This window comes from Mytilus trossulus, chromosome 8, assembly GCF_036588685.1.
Source record: "Mytilus trossulus isolate FHL-02 chromosome 8, PNRI_Mtr1.1.1.hap1, whole genome shotgun sequence".
Taxonomy (NCBI): domain Eukaryota; kingdom Metazoa; phylum Mollusca; class Bivalvia; order Mytilida; family Mytilidae; genus Mytilus; species Mytilus trossulus.
This window is the reverse complement of record NC_086380.1, coordinates 65,893,663-65,914,789: the sequence shown is the minus strand read 5'-3', so window position 1 is coordinate 65,914,789 and position 21,127 is coordinate 65,893,663. Positions and strand designations below refer to the sequence as shown.

At 31.7% G+C, this 21,127-nt stretch overlaps 2 protein-coding genes across 2 annotated transcripts in view; both read right to left on the bottom strand.

Moving 5' to 3' along the window:
* The window catches only part of LOC134681278 (hemicentin-1-like), a 111,639-nt gene extending 101,227 nt beyond the window's left edge, over positions 1-10,412 (bottom strand). Inside the window, exons 1-2 of the mRNA XM_063540830.1 lie at positions 10,308-10,412; positions 8,740-8,853 (exon numbers count right to left, since the gene is read on the bottom strand). The gene's annotated coding sequence lies outside the window, so the exon portion shown is untranslated. The remainder of the gene's footprint in view (positions 1-8,739; positions 8,854-10,307) is intronic.
* An 861-nt stretch (positions 10,413-11,273) lies between these two features.
* Positions 11,274-20,329, bottom strand: LOC134727874 (plasminogen-like). Its single transcript, XM_063592269.1, has 4 exons — positions 20,050-20,329; positions 13,792-14,013; positions 11,737-11,961; positions 11,274-11,389 (listed from the first exon to the last, which is right to left on the bottom strand). Exons 1-4 carry the CDS (start codon positions 20,327-20,329, stop codon positions 11,274-11,276), a joined length of 843 nt encoding a protein of 280 aa, XP_063448339.1.
* Between the last annotated feature and the right edge of the window lie 798 nt (positions 20,330-21,127).

Here is a 21,127-nt window from a genome sequence, read left to right as displayed (position 1 = left end):
CGCTTTAAAATGTGAGTTGTTTCATGAATGTGATGTATAAATGTGTGACAGAATCGTGCATTTCTGGTTGCTTATGTTTGTGTTTGTCGTTGATTCTATGTTTTTGTTTCTTACCATTAAATTTATTTTCAACAGGCTTCATATACATTATGTTCTATGTTTCAATGTGAAATAATATACCATTTAATCAAGAAATTTAGTACGTATGCTTCTTTTCATTCAAAATCATGACTTTTGGAAATTAACCTCCTCCTTTTTTTGCTTGGTCCTCTACGATTTAAAAATTGATTTGAAATTAGACTGCGTTTTAATAATATATGATGTGTTCCATTTAATAAAAGTTATAGTACTGAATACTTGATTAGTTTTACATTTTTGATACACCCTTAAACAAGTCCCCTTTTAACCCCTTTTGGACACTTTTTCAAAAGTCTAACACCTCTTGAAATATTCTTCAGATATTACTCTTTTAAATTATACAAAAAAAATTCGGTACCCTGGGGTGGAACACAGAACTGAATTTTTGCCCTACCAGCTGATGGACTACTTGTATATTTTGCACATTTACATTTACGAAAACCATTTCCATTTAAGTTTCGATGATGTTCAGTTGCACGATTTAATTGCGTACTTATTGTATGTGTTTACATTGTAAGAGCAACACATGTTCTTAAAAGGTTTTGTCACATATGACGGTAATCAGATAGCACATTGATGTATACGAGCTTTGGAAAGGGTTTTAACTATGGTACTATACAATTTGCCACCAAAATATCTGTCCGATAAAATGTCGGGAAAAAAAACTGCATATCGTGATATAAATTGAAACAACCCATCATTTAATTAAAAACATTTGTTCGAAAAATTATTTGAATATGTGAACAGCTGTGCGAAAACTGATTTCAATATGTAAACAGTTGTGCGAAAAATTATTTGAATATGTAAAAAGTTGTGCGAAAACTGATTTGAATATTCATGTGCATCATGTGCAAAAGAAGATATTTACAATTAATGTGATACTCCTTTTTTGCTTTTATATTTAAAAAAAAACTGATGGAAGTTTTGTTACATTTATATGAAAAAATACCTCAATTAAATTTTCTAAATTTTTATATTTTAATATTACTATATACCATTTATTGAAAGTTAACGCAGGATGTTACCAGTTTAACGTAACACCATAATACAATTTGTTATTATCATTTATGTTATTAGCGTGTACAGATCAATATTTTACATTGTAACATTTCTTGTCGTCCTGTATTCGTCAAAAAAAATGTTAATTTTAATCTGCCCAGAGTAGGTATGCATGTATACATAAAGCGTTCATTTCTTATGATCCATTTAAAGTTTAAAAGAGTAAAAGAGTTAAAGTTCTACCTTGACTCAAATCCAGCATCAGTGGAGCCTAGCTGTATATGATTGGCTAAATTGGTTATTAACTTACGGAATTAAATGACCATGATATTTCTGGAGTTGGATGTCCAGTGGCTATGCACGTGAAATTGTGGGATTCACCAGCATTGCTTAGTGTCGTTAACGGAGAAGACACTATCTTTGGTGTATCTAAGACATGAAAAAAACAATTAGATTATATCTATATAACATAATGATCAATAGAGGCGGATGTCGTACTCTTCAAATTGATATTTTTTTATTTTTTCTATGCAAGAATTTTTGATTAGCTCTACATTTCTTTGTGTATCCAATCAAACAATTTCTGTGATATCAAATGGGTTTTGGAGATTAAAATATATAGTCATAATTAAACACAACTTTTATTGTAATTGTTGTAAAATCAATTTGAATTAAAATATGTTTTTCCCAAAAAAACACATTTAATTTTCTAAATGATATGTTCAGCTGTACACCGCTATGAGTCAAGAGAGGCGTTGAAACTAAATCAAAAATTGCCAAATTGAAGTTATTCCTAGCTATAATTTAATTGTTAATATATCTTCAGATCGATTATTTCACAGCAGACGCATGTCTTAATGGTAAGTTAAGCTATACGTCGCACTTTAGTCTAAAGAAATGGTGCAAATATTTTAAATAAAAAATTACCGAAAGTGACTTTGAGCTTTATATCTGCTTGACTAGTTCCAACATCATTTGTTGCAATACAAGTATATGTTCCAGCCGTTTCATTTGTCGCTCGTAATAAAGTCAGGGTTGGACTTGTTGACGGCAATGTTTTCTACAAATGATTAATTTTATTAAAAGAAACAAACGGCGGAAAAAAATGAACACAATGGACCATACCAACAACCGGTCAATACCTATTTTTTCCCTAGACAAACATCCTTACAAAATATAAGCAAACCTAACAACACACAGTTAAGTCTAAATTATTACAGGCACATAATGCAGTGAGAATATAAGATGAACACACCATGTCCAACCACTTTCCCTTTTTCAAAGTTTCTTGTAACGAAAAAGTAAGAAAAATCTTGCACGTTGAAACAACGAACAGTATCAATAGTTTAATCAATAATCTGTCCGAAGTACACGAATGACCCAAGCGCACTATCATTTTATATGTTCAGTGGACCGTGAAATTGGGGGTGCAAAACTCTCATTTATTTTCAAAATACAAAGATCAATTCATAGGGAACATGTGTACTAAGTTTTAAGTTGATTGAACTTCCACCTCATTAAAAACTGCTTTTTTCAAAAACTTTAATCTGTAGCGGGACAGAGGAACGAACGGCGAACAGACCGAAAAACAAATGCCAATAGGGGAGGCATAAAAATAGAAAAAAAGACAGTGCGTGATTTGGAAAGCAGGACCACAATGTACTTGCAATTATACCATGTATATATAGCTACAACTGTAACGTATGAATGAATATTTATGCATTTTTCTAGCCATAACATTAAGAAAATAAACAACATCACAGATTCCCTACATTTTCGGAAAATAAAACTCCTACTGAGGCATGTGAAGATTGGAGGTTTGTTATGGACAATCCGGTTTCCAAATTCGATGAATTAGCCCAATTATGATGAAAGGGGCATCAGTCAATAATCAATCATTCGATGAACCAATCGATCAATCAATAGAAAATACACAAACAATGAATCGATTCCACAATTTTCGTACTATTGTTTAAATGAAATCATTATAAACCCTATATAAAAGAGTGTTAATGTTAAATTGTTTTGAACATAGATTCAAAAGTTAACACAATCTTTACTTTTCCCAAAATTGGTGGTGTTCGTGTTGCTAAGTCTATGTTGTGTCTTGTGTACAATTATTTGTCTCTTTGTCTTTTTATTTTTTAGCCACAGCGTTGTCAATTTTATTTCAATCTATGAGTTTGACTTTCCATCTGGTATCTTTTCCCCCTCTTTTACAGAAAATAAAACTTAATCACGTCCACTGAAAATAAGTTTGGAAATCAATTATCCAACCACAAACTTCCTGTAAGATATACAATCACAAAATTATGATAATAAAGATATAAAGATTTGTTTATGTAGTGATTGCAATGTTTTTCCTTAGTTGTAAAAATATTGAATTATATTTCCTTACATTAGTGAATTTCCATTTTATTCGAGGTGTAGGAATACCAGTAACATTGCATACCAGTTTTGCGTCAGCATAATAATTCACCTCTACCTCGGAGAGTGCTGTAATCTTAGGTGCAACCTGCAGATGGTGTTTTGCTACAAAACATACATTGACAAATCAATGTGCACATATTTAAAGCATTTGTAGAAAGCATTTCATAATAACAAATTCTAACATTTAATGATAAGATTTGGTTTTTTTTAAGGGCTAGTAAAATAAAATGATCAAGGTTAAAAAGTGCCAAAGGAGAGATCACTTGCAACATGAAATTCTTCAAGTGACATGAACTAGCCACCATTAAAAAGAACGCGATGGGGACATTTAAGGAATGGGTAAAAAATTTATATGTTTCTATATTATTGTACAAGGAAATGGACGTAGACTGTGTATATCATAACATATTTGAAGCATTTCGTCTTTAATTCACACTGTTTCGCATGTAAGTTTCATCATAAATCGAATTCCCGATATCAGTTGCTGGCGAAATAGATATGAGTTATTTAGAAACAGGATACTAAGGATTTTGCATTTCAAGCATAGGGGAGTTGTTTGTTAGGAGTCTTATCGATACTTCGGTCTACATTTGAACGAACAATTGTGGTAGTTCCTTATTGTTCATTCGACAAAGGTATATAAGCAGACCTATCATTGCCTATCTTATCCTTTTCTTGTTTTAGTTAGGATCAATTACACTTAATACAATTACACTTAATACTTAATACTTGTTTTAGTTAGGATCAATTACACTTAATACTTAATACTTACAATTGAAATTGTAAGGGTGTGGGACTATTACTGGTGAACACGAAATTATTTAAATTGAACACATAATAAATTGTGTTAAATGAAAGTTGACGAATAGAAAAAAACTGTATTGGTAACTGTTGCAAAAAACGCGTATCATAGAATTTAACGTTTATGCTAAATTGATATATTCAGTTGAGTTGCATTAATTCTAGGAAACCTAAAATTGATTACATTCAAATTGTAATTGATCAATATAACATCAAACGTAAAACTCAATGAAAACTGTTTTTTAAACTAACTACCGTTTGTATTTTTGGAAAACATTATGTTTCTTCAAAGGATAGCTAATATTAATTTTTGAACATAACAAGATGATAAGAGTCGGCAAAGTTTATTTCATTTTAAAAGATATAACTTAAATGATTTTATTGTGAGAACATTTAAGCTGTCATAAGATTATTTTTTCAATATTTAAGTGGGGTATATAAAACAGTCGTTGGTATGGCTTAAGTCATACGTCGGAAAAGCAACACGAATTTAAGGCAGCGAAGTAGTGAGCACTACGGTGTTGACATGAATATCAATAATGTGATCATTGTTTATAAATTTCATGTTACAAAACTTAGGAATTTCTTATCCTAGATAACCTTTGCCCCATTTGGCACAACATTTTGAAATTTTGGGTCCTAAATGCTCTTAGACTTTGTACTTGTTTCGCTTTACAACTACTTTGATCTGAGCGTCACTGGATGGTCATATGAAGACGAGACGCGCGTCTGGCGGAATTAATACTAATCCTGTTAACTTCGATAACTATTTACTAATCTAATAAAAAGTAACTTACCATTGACAGTTATATGAATTATTTTTATATCGTCACCCCCTCTGTTTGTCGCAGTACACATATAGTACCCTGCGTCGGCAATCGTCACATTTTTTATGACTAAATAATGGTCAACCTGTTTAACATTTGACTGTAACTTTGCCTGAAATACATCGATCATTCAAAATAACCATGACTAATTTATTTGATATCTTGTCTTGACTTTTAAAATCGTCTTTTGTAAATAAAGGCAACAGTAGTATACTCTGTTCAAAAACCATAAATACGTAAATGCTACGTACATCTCAATTATGTACAAATAATTATATAAACGTTTAAAATTTATCTGTATTTGCGTAGACGCACTTCAAAATGCAAGATTTCAACAGATTTTGTTTGTATTCAAAGTTACCATTACCATTTTGTTTAGACGACTAATTTACTAACTTCAATGGATTCCCATTTTACTTTTGGGAGGGGAATTCCCTCTGCAAAACAAGGTAACACAAAACGACCTGTCCCTTCTTTGATACTTCTTTCTTCTGATAAAATAATACTTGGAGGAATAACTATTTCTAGTCCTAAAAATAAAATGAATATCGTCTATAAAATATAAGTTCAAACATTATGGTATGGTGTCCTTTGGTCACTATTTGTTACTTGTTTCACCTGGGAAATAATCCACGCTTCTAATGACCAATGCCCCTTAGAACCTTTTTATTTTAACTCAATATTGATATCATATTAAGAGATTATTATTTATACAGATATTTGTTTTAGTTTTTGGCAAACTAAATATTGTCAATATTTTTTCAATATATGATTCATCTGACAAAACATCAATCTTGATAAAACTTTTTTGAAAACACAACTTATTGTCTCAAAGTTGATTTAGGTACTAGTAATAGTTACAAAATGGTCGTGTGAAAAAAATATTCACAACAGAAATATGTATCATTATATTTTAGATTTACATCAATTCGATTATTTTATATTAATTGAATTATAAATCATTTGATTGACAACAAACCAAATGTTAACGACTCTCACTTATCTTTATACACTGCTTTTTTTCGAAAATATTCGTGCTGATATTTTGAGAAATTTGTTTAGTGTAAGCATTTTAAAAGTTTTCTTAATAAGAAAATTGTGTAATGCAACAAAAATGACGCGCAGATACACTAAGCATTACCGACAGCTCTTCGTTTCAAATGAAAAATGCATGTTTTTCTAAAGGTGTACAAGTACAAGATGGACTATTAAGAAGTAACAACAATGTGTGCAAATAGATCAAAATTTTACCCATCTCATTATCATATGTTCAATGAACCGTCAAATCTTGAACATACTCTAACATGGTATATTTACATTGTCAGGAAAATGTAACCACAATCTATATAAAACCAAAGCTTTAATCTTACATAACGCATTAATGCTACAGGCAGATACTAGGTTGGTTCGTTAGCTGGGTTTATGACGTTTTTGAATACTTTAAGCTGCAGAAAAAAACCAGCTTACATTCTCTCGAAATTCAAGTGAACGTATTTTATCTACAGCATCGATAAATAAAGGTAACAGTAGTATACCGCTGTTCAAAAGTTATAAATCGGTTGAGAGAAAACAAATCCAGGTTACAAACAAATTCGAAGGGAAACAAATCAACTGTACAAGGAAAACAACGAAAAAACAGAGCACAGAATGCAACAAAAGACAAACAACAATGCAACATTCATAGAAACGAAATTCCGCTGCAAATGTTTGCAACTTTTCTAAGTCAGAAATCTGATGAACAGAGGTTTCGTTTGTTTATGTGATTTATATGTGTTTCTCGTTTCTCGTTTTTTTATATAGATTATACCGTTGGTTTTTTCCCGTTTTTGGAACCCTTTATAGCTTGCGGTAAGATGTGGGCTAAGGCTCCGTGTTGAAGGACGTACATTGACCTATAATGGTTTACTTTCATTAATTGTTATCTGGATGGAGAGTTGTCTTCTTGGCACTCATACCACATCTTCCTATATCTATTAAATAACAACTGGTATATTCCTGACATGGTACATGACATTCAAAAACAAATAAGCCTTTGTCTAGTTACATAAACTTACACGTTTCGCAGTGTACTCCTGTGTCGCCATTCAGACAGAAACATCTGTATCCGTTCAATAAGTTTATACAAGTTCCTCTATTCTGACATGGGTCACTTATACATTCGTCAACGTCTAACAAAGAAGGATCAAAATATGCTTTAGTTTTACTTTATAATCGTCTAAAAATTTATAAATACATTCAGTGTGTCATCTTTTCAAAAGAATTAACCATGTGATGAATAAATTATACTTTGATCTGAGGAAAACGTGTTAAGAAAAGCTTCTTATATATTCAAACATTAATACATCTCTTACATTGAATATTTTGGTCTTCCATGTCTTTGGCGTGCCTGCTAAGTGAAATGCAAGTTTGTATTGTAGAAAAGTACTGGTTATGCGTTTTGTGTGTTATGAGGCGAAGATTTTCATCAGATCGAGTTAATAGCAATAGCTATATTTTACAAAAGTTATATAGTATGAATCAGACAAGGCAAATTAATGGAACAAATCTATATGATACAGTTTATAGTGAATACATAAAAAGACTGGAACGGATATGTGGTATCCACCACAGGCATCAGTATGTGCACACTCAACAAATAAAAATAATCAAAAGAACAGCGTCTTTATTACGGTTCCTCATCTCAAAGTCAAAGTAAGGATTTCCAAACGAAATAAATAAATGTTCGCCTCATTGCAAGTTTTTACTTCACAAACATTGACGCCTTTACCAATTAAGAAATAGAGAGTTGTTTTCCATTTGTTTGATGTGTTTTGAATTTTGCAATTGGGTAATGCACTTATCGATTTGATTTTTCCTTGGAGTTTGCTTGTTTTGTTATTAACTTTTTTCAGAAAAACAAATGTTTCCTTAAAATATTTCGTTGTGAAAATTTATTTCTTTGTACAATGTATATCAAATAGATATAGGAAGATGTGGTGTGAGTGCCAATGCGACAACTCTCCATCCAAATAACAATTTTGAAAAGTACACAATTTAAGTCAATGTACGGGCTTCAACACGGAGTCTTGGCTCACACCGAACAACAAGCTATGCAAGGATGTATATTTTAAAATATCACTGGAAAATATATCAAATTGATATAGAGTCCTAATGTGTATATGATTAATACTATGTTCTCATTTGTAATTGAATATTTAATCAGAGGCAAGAAAATAGTTTATGTTTTATGAGCCTTTTACATAAGTAATATATTTAAAACATTTATATAGTTTAGCCAGGACAGAACAGACTGACTGAAAAGACATTCATTACTGCAATACGCGTCTGGTGCAGTTAACTGATACACCAGGTTTAATCCACCATTTTCTACATTTGCAAATGCCTGTACCAAGTCAGGAATATGACAGTTTTTGTCTATTCGTTTTTGATGCGTTTTGTTATTTGATTTTGCCATGTGATTATGGACTTTCCGAATTGATTTTCCTCTGAGTTCAGTATTTTTGTGATTTTACTTTTTACAAATGTTACAAATCCGTATACTCACCACCGATGCAATTTTCTCCGGTGAATCCAGGAGCACATGAACATGTATAACCATTGAACTTATTATGACACGTACCGCCATATTGACAAGGATTGTTTGCACACTCATTGACATCTATAAAAGTTATATTGTTAACAATTTGTCTATAATAAAGTGGAGAAATATTATAAAAGTCATATTGGTTGTTAATGATTTGGATACGACCACAACAATCTTTGCCAAAATATACACAGTTAAAAATATGAACAATATTGTGTAAAAATCATTGTGTTAACAAGTTGTGTCAATTTTCCTGAAATTATTGTTCTGGGCCAAAACATATATTAATATATTTATAAACTGAATGCATGCGTTTGTTTTATTTTTATTTCCTAATGTATTTAGCAATACTAAAAGATTTCAAAGCTTTGTATTTTTTATTGGGTTGATATGTAAGTTTATGTTTCTATGATGTTAGTGACTTCCTAATCAAAGTAAAAGATTGTATTGCTTTAATGAAGTATATGTTAAAAACCGATTGGATAAAGGCTCAACCTAACAAGCTGGATAATATTATATTTAGTGTTCACCATTAACAAAACAAGCAAGTGTCATCTGCGGAATATTTTACCGTGTTTGAAACAACTTCTAATATATTATACTAGGTAAATGATAAAAATAAGAAAAGACATACATTAGGTGTTGGAGCAAATCCAACACTTCCGATGGAAAATGGCAATTTGTGCACACATCTTATAGCCCATTTAGTGCCGTCTTTCTTTCGCTAAACTGACTGGGGGTCGGTTAATATTTCATTATAATGTAAATTGTATGTAGATTATCAATCAAAATCTTTTCTTAGAATTTATTAAGCAATAAACTGTATTGCATGCCTGGATATGATTAATGATATAATCTTAATCTGTTTTGCACTTGCAAATGAAAGATTCATAAGCTGCTGCAATTCACTTCTCTTTTCCCTGCTTTCGTCTTTTATTAGACAACAGATTTTGAAATCATCGATTGGGCAAATTGAAACACGTGAAAATGTTAGCTGGCAATGTTTAATCCACCATTTCCTACATACAAAAATGCCTTTATCAAGCTATGAATATGACAGATGTTTTTCTTTTATTCGTTTGATGTGTTTCAGCTTTTGATTTTGATATTTGATTCGGTCTTTCCGTTTTAAATTTTACTTGGAGCAATTATCAATGACTTTATACATAACTTCAACTTCTTTTTTTTCTTTCTTTATTTCTGGATAAATTTCTTTTTGTTTTTTTTATTAGAAAGACACAAACATCCTAGCAGAAATAGATAATTTGAAAAAGTTTTTTTTAATTTGCCATAGACGAGATTCTGTTCCGAATTTCACATTTCTAATGAGAGAAAAAGTAACATTATAATGTAATGTACTAGATACGTATTGTGACCTATAAATGTCAATGTCTGTGTCATTTGGTCCCTTGTGAAGATTTGTCTTATAGGCAAACATACCACATCTTCTTTTTATAGATATCGGGTTCTATCTAGTTCATCATTATAAACCGTTCGTCCAGAGTTTTTGGTAAATTTTGTTTACATACCAGTTTCACAGTGTATACCAGTTAATCCTGGTCCGCAGGAACACTTGTAACCTTCGACTACATCAATACAAGTACTATTATGTTGACATGGGTTACTTGCACACTCATCTATATCTATAATGCATATTGAACCCTGGTGAGCCATTTACATATGTCTATAGGCCTACCTCTTGCAAAGTCGTCTTTGTTTTCGTCTAAGAGTGGTTTTTTTAAATATGGATAAAATATAAAGAGGCAATCACAAAGTCGAGTAAAACTATGAACCAAATCATGACAATAATCAAAAAGACAAATGGCTTAACAATAAAACACAAAAATCGCAAGAAAGCATGCAACACATGGAAGAAGACTTAAATTGACTACTGTTCCAAGTAAAAGTCCATATAAGATGATGGTTTGGTTTTCTTATATTGACAAAAATGAGGAGCATAAATAAATAACATAAATGGAAATGGTATTGTATAGCAGATAAGTGCAGGTGGTATTGCTTGTCGATAAAATCGCGTAAATAAAGGATGATTTTTTCTGAAATTGTTCAACATCTAACCCTTATTTCACTTTGTTGATTTTGTATTCACATTGTGTCATACATCAAATTTATTCGTTCAGTGTATTTTCACTTTGTGTTAATATGTCTTTTGATTAAGTGTATTCAATTCCATTTATATTATAGTGTGCCTTCAGTGATGTCAAACTGTTGTTTCAGATAAGGTTGAAAGTTGGTACCTATTTAAACGTTTATACCCGCTGCGTTTGTTTTTATATAAAGGGAATCCCTGCTTGTTATTTTGTGTAACCCTTTAAAATTTCTATAACAAATTAATATGAGATAATGGATGTATAGAAAATTATCAAATTAGCTAACACATTTATTGGCTTCAATATTACATCACAATGCATTTTTTCAATTAAATTATAATACACTACTATAATTTTTCTATCACCTCTGTTATACAGCATATGAACCTACTCACTACTGCTACACAGCGCTCCTGTATATCCCGCTGCACATGTACATTTGAATCCATGCACCTGTTTCACGCAGGTAGAGGCCTGGTGGCATGGAGAACTTTCACAACTCCCTATTTAAAAAAAACATTATATCTTTATAATTGTTACTATAATTTCACAAACAAAAATACACATTTGTGCTATGGACATTCTATTAATCTGGAGTGTCCATGAGAGAAACTGATCTAAAGGTACTAACTTAAATATATAGTCTAACAATTTAAATAATTAAAATGCAAATGATGCGAAAGTTGTATTATTGCATTCGTCTGCACAATACATGTAAAAACAAAGATAAAAAAAGGGTAAAGGGGACAAGAGATGGCTGCCAACAATTAAATTGACTCATTTATAATAATGTTGTGTTCAATATATCATGGAGCATTGATTTTATTTAAAGAAGATAAAAACCACATACCACACATCAAAATGTTGCAATTTTCAAATCCATTGTTTAGAGTTCCTATGTAGCACCAAGGTTCTCCAAATCCATTTGGATTTCTGCAATATGTATGATTTTCATGATATGATACAAGCTGCGAGTTCACTGTTTGCCAATTTAGACATTGATGATTTAAACTGGAAGTGTGTACTGTTCCATTATAGGAAGATCCGTTGTTATTTGTATCGTAGCAATCAACATCTGAAATAATATGATAATAGTTTAGGCCATTTAGGAGTTCGTTGTTGATTCAATATAACATATTTATTATATAAATAAGTATACATCGTTCGGTGATTGTTGATCAAAAGTAATGGATGATAATTCAATTATTTGTGCCGAAGTTAACGATCGCTACTACATTTATCAATCAACTAGCAAATATGGATTATATGAAAATTAAGAGATGATAGGGTAATACATGTATATACATTCTATTTTCTTTTGTATTTATTTTTAAAACAAAAAAAATTTCCGTTTGTCCTAAACGATAAGCTCTTTATTCTAAACACGACATCAAATGAATATAGAGGGACAGAGCGTACCCGCTAATCGTCAACAAATCATGACACGACCCCAAAATGGTCTTAGTCTGGTAAACCAACCTAACAAGAAACAGTAACAAAGGGCGTCCCCTCGTTCACTGGTGGAAGAAGACTATTTAAAGGTTATGTAGCTGCATGTCAATCGGGAATAAAAATTGAACAACAGTTACGATGGATTAATATTTTGTGTCTTATATGTGTGTGGGCTGAAGAAAATAAAATCATGTCTCGAGATTTCATACACATCTTGCTTGGGCATCGTATCTGGGGTTATTTTAAGATGTTAACTGACTTAGATATTCGAAACCTGCTGGAGGAAACTTTTTTAATCATGTCTAATTCTTGTGTTGATTTTGTTGCTTGTAAATAAAAAGGCCTTTATATAAAAACTAAATAGAAACATTTTCTTGCACAAATGTGCAACGCTAATAAAATACAAGAGGCTGTCACAACGACAGCAAACCGGATTTATTAAAATTTATTTGTGTCCTGGCAATATCACATGAACCATAACTGATGAATGATGAAAGTGAAAATCGTCAATATCAAATTTGACCTCTATTTTGTCATCAGTATCAACATATCAAAATTTGAAAAGCTTAGATTGAATGGTTCGTGAGTAAATGCAACAACGTGAATGGAAACGACATTTTACGATCTTTCAAGAACCATAACTCCTGAACGGTAAAAGTCAAAATGGTCAATATTGAACTTGACCTCCATTTTGTTATCAGTAACAACATATTAAAATTTGGGAAGCTTTGGTAGAACCGTTCATGCGTAAATGCACGTACACGACTGGAAACTCCATTTTTCAATCTTTCAAGAACCATAACTCCTGAACGGTAAAAGTTAAAATCGTCATTATTGAACTTGACCTTCATTTAGTTGTCAGTAACAACATAATAAAATTTTAAAAGCTTTTGTTGAACGGTTCATAAGTTAATGCACGGACAACATTTGAGTGACGCCCGCCCGAACGACCGCCCGCCCGAACGACCGCCCGGCCGTCCGCTGTACATCCCCAAATCAATAACCAACAATTTTGTCACAAAAATCAAGTTAAAAATCCACAGAATATGTGGAAAAGAACATCTTTACTAATTTTTGCGTTGAACATGTGCACAAAAAGATTTTTCTATTAAGTTTATATATTGGGCCTATATACTCATTACGTAAGAGCGATAGTGCCCATAGACGAATGAAACAATCCAAACGTTTTAAATAAAACAGTTATTTGGATATTATACAAGGATTATCTTCTTAATTATTTTCAAGTGTTTGCAAATATTTATGCTAACTATAATCGCATAATCACAATTATACCAAGTCATATTTTTCGTATTGATTTTTTACGATTTAATTTGAATATTTTGTCAAAGTGTTTATAGGTTACAACACCTTAATTTCGTTTCATTAATACCACTGATTTAGTAAGCTATGGTATATTGCTCATTGAGTTTGTTTATCAGAGTAGTCAACATACCACAAACTGGAATGTCACAGTAATCAAATTGAAAGCCAGCTCCTGTGTAACACCACGGCTTTTTGAATCCATTAGGATTCCTACAAAACATATTGTTCTCGTCATACGGTACATATGGTGATGCAACTGTTCTCCAGTTTAAGCAATTATGATTATTAGTTGTAACGTTTACTGTTCCAGTGTAGGTGATGCCATTGTTGTCTTTACTATAACAATCAAAATCTATAATATAATGATATTATGGAACTGTAAAATTAAAACTATTTACTAAAGCTACAACATTTCTTTTACTCTTTGTCTAATTCGTTGATCAACTGGAATAAGGAAATTATACATTTTGATCGTAAATTTTCAGGCATTATGTATTACCAATTTTATTTCAACTGATCGGGCGGAGCTTGGTTTTAATTTGCATAAGGACAATCTATTTGAAGATGTGTGTGATAAGGATGATTGTCGTTATAATTATTACTGATTTCTTATCACCTATCAGTGTCATCAAAAGAATTTACAAAATAATTACTGGACACTTCATTGGTGAGTTTATCCTAAAACACCTATCTATCGATGGACTGGTTTATTATGAGCGACCGGTTAAACTCCGCTCAGTCAAGTGAAATAAATCGAGTAATACCTGTAAAGAAACGTAGAGATTAAGAGTCAGAATAGAACCGTACTGGCTTTTCCGGGTCTCTTACATTTACAGAATAATTAAAAGACAAAATTATTATATTTTAACTTAAATACCTGTGTGCATTATTTTATTTAACTCCATATTTTCCCAGGTTATAGTTGTCGTTTTTACCATTGTTCTACATGTTTCACCTATTGTATTTATATTGTGTTATAGATCAAATGTATTTGTTTAATGTATAATAACTTGTTTTGGTTAATATTTCTTTTTGATCGAGTTAAGACATTTCAATTACTATTTTATAATGTGTCTTTCTATGTTGTAATATTATACTACTGTTTCTAGTTTTGGAGAAGGTTAACGCCTGTTAACGCGTTCAAACCGCCGCATGTGTTTGCATCTGTCCTAAGTCAGGAACCTGTTGTTCAGTGATTGTCGTTTATGTGACATGGTACCTTAAGTTTTTCTCGTTTTTGTTTTAAAGATTATACCGTTGTTTTACTTGTTTGAATCGTTATACATTCGTCATTTTGGATTTGTTTGTAGCTTGCTGTTCGGTGTGAGCCAAGATTCCGTGTTTATCTTTGACTTATAATGCTTTGCTGGTTTTTTTAACAGATTGTAGCTTGGATAGAGAGGTGTCTCATTTACCACATCTTCCTATATCAATATAAATATAAGATATACATATATGAAAACAGTATTATATGAAGGTCATATAATACATGTTTATATAAAAAGCTAACATTAAATGCTCATATTCAATACTAAAACTAAAAACAAAATTAATCTGGTCAGTTCCGATAACTAGAAAATCAGCTCAGGTGAGCTCAATGTCATGCTATCACATAACACAGTAAGACAGGAAATTGCGCAGTAAAATATAATCATGACGCGCAAATGTATATAGAGGCAATATATCTAAATATTAATTTTGCTATAATTACTTTTTGGAATCCTATAAGATATTTGTTTAGTTATAATGATCTTATCTATCCCCTGCAACTAACATTATTTTGATTTACCCTTACATCTTCTTAATGCATGGTGCGGTGCTTCTTTCTTTCGGGTAATTGATTACAACCTCTCATCACTGGGTGTTCAAGTCATAAAAAGAAACAAGATTTTATGGTTAATATTTGAATGATGCATTGATTTAACTTACCCAATCTACTCGCTTGAGAGTTTAATATATTTCCTTCCAATAGGATGAGACTCAGTAGCTTCACAATATACATTTCCTTGTTAAAATGATAATCTTCATATGAATGAAATATAGTTTATAAATTTAACAGTTATCTCTGATATATTGTTACAAAAATAAAACACTCGTTGATAATGGGTCCCTAATCTTATCTGAACAACGTATTCAATACTTTCATTTCGTCAAAATATATCATTTTGACTATATATAGGTTCGTATTGCATTGTGTCTTGAACTCCAACCAGGGTAAAAACTTCATCATCAATATTAATTTGATTGTTCGTGTCTTGTTTAGCCTTTAGCAATAAGGCTTAAAGATAACAATCAAGAACACAGTTAAAACTTAGGATTTGTATAATGAGAAGGATTCAAATCTCGCTTTACAAATCCTTGGTAAAATTGATATGTTTGATAAAATTGATATAAAAAAATATATAATAGCATTTCAAGACGTCATAATCCTTGTAATTATTTGGACTAAGTCAAAATGGCCTCTATTAGTCTTGTATTATTTTAATGTTAGTTTCTTGTGTACAATTTGGAAATTATAGTCGTCGTCTACTGAAATTCGTAGCGGTAATTGGTAAAAATAATCTAAACTATCAATCGCGTTCACTCGAGATATAGTTTTTCTCATTCCATTCATAGTTCGCGAAAAGAAAAACCACTACTCACCTATCTTATAAGTGATCGCACTGTAATAATCCTAACCTTCACATTTTCTAAAATGTTTTCCATTGTAATTCCGCCATCTTCGTTTCTATGAGGATTATTTGTTTACATGTGACGTTTGTCACTTATGCTGTTTCCTGAAATGTTCTTTTCATTGATGTGATACGCTTTATACAAATGTTATGAAATTGAACTCCACGGAAACACTTCCGGAAAAAAACAATGGCGGATTCCACCATTCAAAATCGTCTTTTATAGCTGACTATACGTTATGGGCTTTGCCCATTGTTGAAGACCGTACGGTGACCTATAGTTGTATATGTCTGTGTCATTTTGGTCTTTTGTGGATAGTTGTCTTATTGGCAATAATACCACATCTTCTTTTTTATATATACAATTCAAGCAAAAAACACACAGTTATCTGATGCGCGTGTCTAGGCTAGGTACATTTGAACATACATAAAAAGAATCTGCCGTTCTAGGTGATGCAATATTGGTTTTAGTGAGGTCACATGTTCATCCACTATCACGTAATATATCACCCAGAATGTTATAACAAGTCATTTTCTCCGTACAAATCAGGCCATTGAATAGCCATTAGCAAAAGGGGCTGTTCTGGCGTAACTTTTGATGTTTCTGTCGTATTAACCATATTTTACGCCTTATCCATTTAATACCTGTTCATAGCAACTGTATGGGCTTGTTTTAAAACAGTGGCATCATAGATGTTACACCTACTTGAACACTCTACAAAAAACTCGATTTTTAAAGTAATGAAATGAACTATGATTCATACCAGTGAGCCCTTGTTGTGCATAGAAATCGCTCTATATGTCTTTTAATGGTTTCGCATGCGCAAAATTGTTAAAGGGGGCACTAGCTACGAGATCTTAAGTTTGAGTTTTTCTGTTCAATCAATAATGAAAGTGAAATAGTGAAATAACAATTCGCTTTTTGCAGCCAAAAATGTCAAATTACGCTAAGAAACATTGATGATTGTTAATTCACTTGCAAGTGAATGAGTCGACCTCTTTAAATTCATATTCATGTGAACTTCAATTTAACCCCTAGCTAGAGATTGACAACGCATGCAATGTACGTATACTGGTTATTTAAAGAAAAAGAATGTCAACAATGAAAGTGAAACTACGGTAAATCGTTTGATTACTAATTCGATGCACACAAAATCATTCTTATACGGTTAAAAACAATGAAAAACATCTATTTTTAATCTATAAAATAAAATTAATCAGACCTTTATAAATCCAATTGCACGTGTTGGTCTAATCTATTCATATCTTTATTTATGTTTACATCGCTTATATGGTCATCTGAGGTCAAATTGATAGTTAAGTAGATGGCGTCTGGACTAAAATACACACAAAACGAATCTATATATTATATACCCCCTGCTCTATAAACTGTTTCTTTTAGACTTTTGATAGTTTGGATAAATTTTTACATTGCTATAAATAAAATATGAGAATTTGAGTGAAATCGGTGACTATGAATTTGACAGCTAGTGCCCCTTTAAATCAAGTGTATCATAACCTTGAAAAATGTTATCACACCAAATCATAATATAATTAAAAATTCCAAAACACTTATTTTATAGTGTTTTAATGACTTTGTTAAATTTTCGCGCATGTGCAAACCCTGGATATGTCAAATGTACATTTCTATTAAATACTTCACATGTAAGGAATGTAGCTACCAAACCTGATAACTGCTTGTCACTAAAAGAAGGTAAAAGAAAAGTTTTCCAATAAAAGATGTATTTTCAAACTGAAAAAAACTGCCATTTTAGAAAGAGGCCGTGGCCATCTTGATCACCAGCAGTAGTTTCTTAAAAAGTATATGATAATGATGTTTTGTGGTAATTTTCATGCTTGTATCATGATTTGCATAATTCCCTCGATTTTGCCTGCTAGTACCTTCCAATATAACTTTTAAGGACAGGCCCCTTCTAATTTGCCATACCCTTGGAAATCTTACATATCGTCTCAATACTTTACGCTTTTCCATAAAAAAGCTGACAAAATGTTTAAAAAATTCTGCTTTAAATTTCATCTATTCTTCTTCTTATTCAAAACTATTAAAAGTTTAACCCCAAGAGCATAGCTGTCAGTGTCCAAGTTTTATCACAAGTCACTTGCCATCTCCAGCTGATAGCGAAAGTAGGGTAAAGCAGTATCTGTCTTATTAAAGGTTATTGTTGTCATTTAGGTACAGCTACAAATGTTGAGGTATAATATTACCAAAACACTTGCGTGTAAAGTTTCAATAAAGATAATTATATAGAGTACCTGTATAGAATGTAATTCCATTCTTTGGACAAATTATTGATATTTTGAAGTTTACTGGCTATACATCATTCTGTAAATTAAAGATTTTAAATGTTTTCACAGCAAATGTTTGAAAGTTTTTTTCATGTTGACATTATTCAAATTTCATGGCAAAATAAGAAGAATCTTTCCTGCACAACTTTGTACTTAAACAGTTTTTATTTTGATCTTCCATATTGTTTAGTTAATTGTTGATTAAATAATTATTCTGGTCTTGAGCATCATCACATCTAAGTTAGTTCATGTAGTTATGCATCCAAATTTGGAGTAGGGGCAAAAAGGTCCTTATTTGGTCCAATAATAACAACAAATTTAAAAGTTATCATATAATTTTTATATTCTTTGATTTAAGGTATTCAGAAAAATAAAACAAATTTGGCATCCAACAAGTTACCATGGCAACAAAACAAGACTTAATTTGCATAGTTTGTAAAACTTCGTGATTTTCCTTGTTTTTCATCATATTTTGAGTAGATTTTAGATTAAAAAAGTATGTGCGCACCCAAGAAACATCTTTATATTTGGTGAGATTATATCAATGGTTATAAAAAAAGCTTCAGTTAAATTATTTTGCTGTTTCTTGGCTGCGCACGATGTTTCCGCAATGGAAATATAGATAGAAAACTGCATAAATTCTGTATTTTTCATCGTTTTTGTGAAAACAGTACATTATATGACGTAATTGTGACGTCATCAGATAAAAGCTTTATATTTGTCTTTAATATTTCTTGACCCAATGCATTTCTAAACATTATGTGCCAATTTGAAAGTTATCAAACATTTAATTTTCTAGGGCCAAAACAAGGCCTTAATGCCCCTACTCTACATTTCAAAGTTACACTATTGTATGAAAGAAATCATCTTATTTGAGTTTTTGCAATTCTAAATTTTGCGATCAGTATTATGTTTGTGAATAAAGAAAAAAGATGATAATAATGCAAACACAATAATTTAATCATACAAATAAATTTTACATAAAGATATATCACAGTTTACTCATCATTATCTGAATCTTCACATTCATTACCAATTGTATCATTTTGGTCTATTTGAACATTTTCAACGTCATCGGGCTCAATTTGGTCATTGTGGTCATGATTTAACAGACTTACATAGTTATTCCATAGTTTATATGTAAAAGTATATTGTTTTGGTGTCAAAACCCGATATACAGATTGCTGACGTGCATGGTCATGTTGCACACGTTGTTGTACAGATGAAGCAGGTCTGTTCATTCCAATCAAGTATTGATAGTCCCAACTTATTTACAAACATTAATTTATGATAATGTAACCTTTTATCCACATGTATAAGAATTGTATTATGATAACTCTCAATATAATGAGTGTCGCGACAATATGTGTACTTTTCTGGATGCTTATAAATATAAAGGTTTTTTATACTGTTCCTTAGCAACAACTCGGCTGTTGGATCCTGAATAATGTCTCGTGACGGCCGCACATAGTCATTATTTTTGCGTCTAGATGTTTGATGACGAGTTCTGTAGTCTTGTTTGTAGTTGTCCACAATGGAGTCAAGTAGGAGCATAAGTTGAGCCGCATTACCATAACAATTCTTCATTGCCCAGTAAACATGGATTTTAACATCGGCAGATTTGTCTCTAAGTTCTGGATGCCATGTCTTTCTGATGTTTTTCCTTGTCCCCTTTGTAATTTTTGCCATATTCCTGCGCACCTCCTTTGCACCATGCCAAGTGTCATAGGAATCAATTACATCTGGTTGGTTTTGGATCAGATATTTACTGACAGATACTTTTCTATCGTGCGAATGAACTTTTACTTTAATCCTTTTTCTTCCGAAGTCTTCGTAATGCTTTTCTGTACCAAAGGTTTCATGTTTCTGGGAATTCCTTTCCTGGTTCTTTGTAACGTGACTATAACCTACTACTTTATGAGTCAAGTTCTCAAGAGCTGTTACGTCAGTATGTTAACTGTTCTTTCTGTATGCATGTCTTGTTTCTGTCATAATAGCAAGTTTATTCTCACAATAAAAGTTTTTTTTTATCTTTTTCCTCTTTTAAAATTTAAAGCATCATCAATGCTCTTGTCCCGAAGCGATATTACCACCTGTTTGAATGTTGGAAACATTTTTTCCCGAAATCTTTTCTGTTGAAGTCCAATGTTAGCAAAACTACTAAATCGTTCGTGTTGAGCAGGAAACATCCCAGCACAGAGATAAAAATGTATCAACTTGTAATTCACTGTAAAGTCCTGCCTCAGTGCGGATGAGGAATGCCCGAAATCGGAAAAGATGTGGTTTTAACTGGTTTAACAACTAGTCTTGCAACGTGTCCAATTTTTGTCTTTCGGTCGGTTCAAGAGTACCATACCACTGTGACAGACGTACAAGTTCAAACAGTTTCTGTTTAGAGCAAACAAAAAGGTCTTGGTCATCCTGTCCATTATTATCATTTGGATTTAGTATTTCTTAAAGCTATGGAGTTGAACAGTTCTGATTGTA

What these genes read in the sequence shown, in the direction of transcription:
- LOC134727874 (XM_063592269.1), bottom strand. Translation starts at nt 20,329, where the DNA reads ATGGCAAAAATTACAAAGGGGACAAGGAAAAACATCAGAAAGACATGG. An exon ending in CGAGTTGTTGCTAAGGAACA is followed by an intron (nt 14,014 to 20,049) that starts GTATAAAAAACC and finishes ATTATATTATAG; the next exon opens with ATTTTGATTGTTATAGTAAA. An exon ending in TTGCAACATTTTGATGTGTG is followed by an intron (nt 11,390 to 11,736) that starts GTATGTGGTTTT and finishes TTTTTTAAATAG; the next exon opens with GGAGTTGTGAAAGTTCTCCA.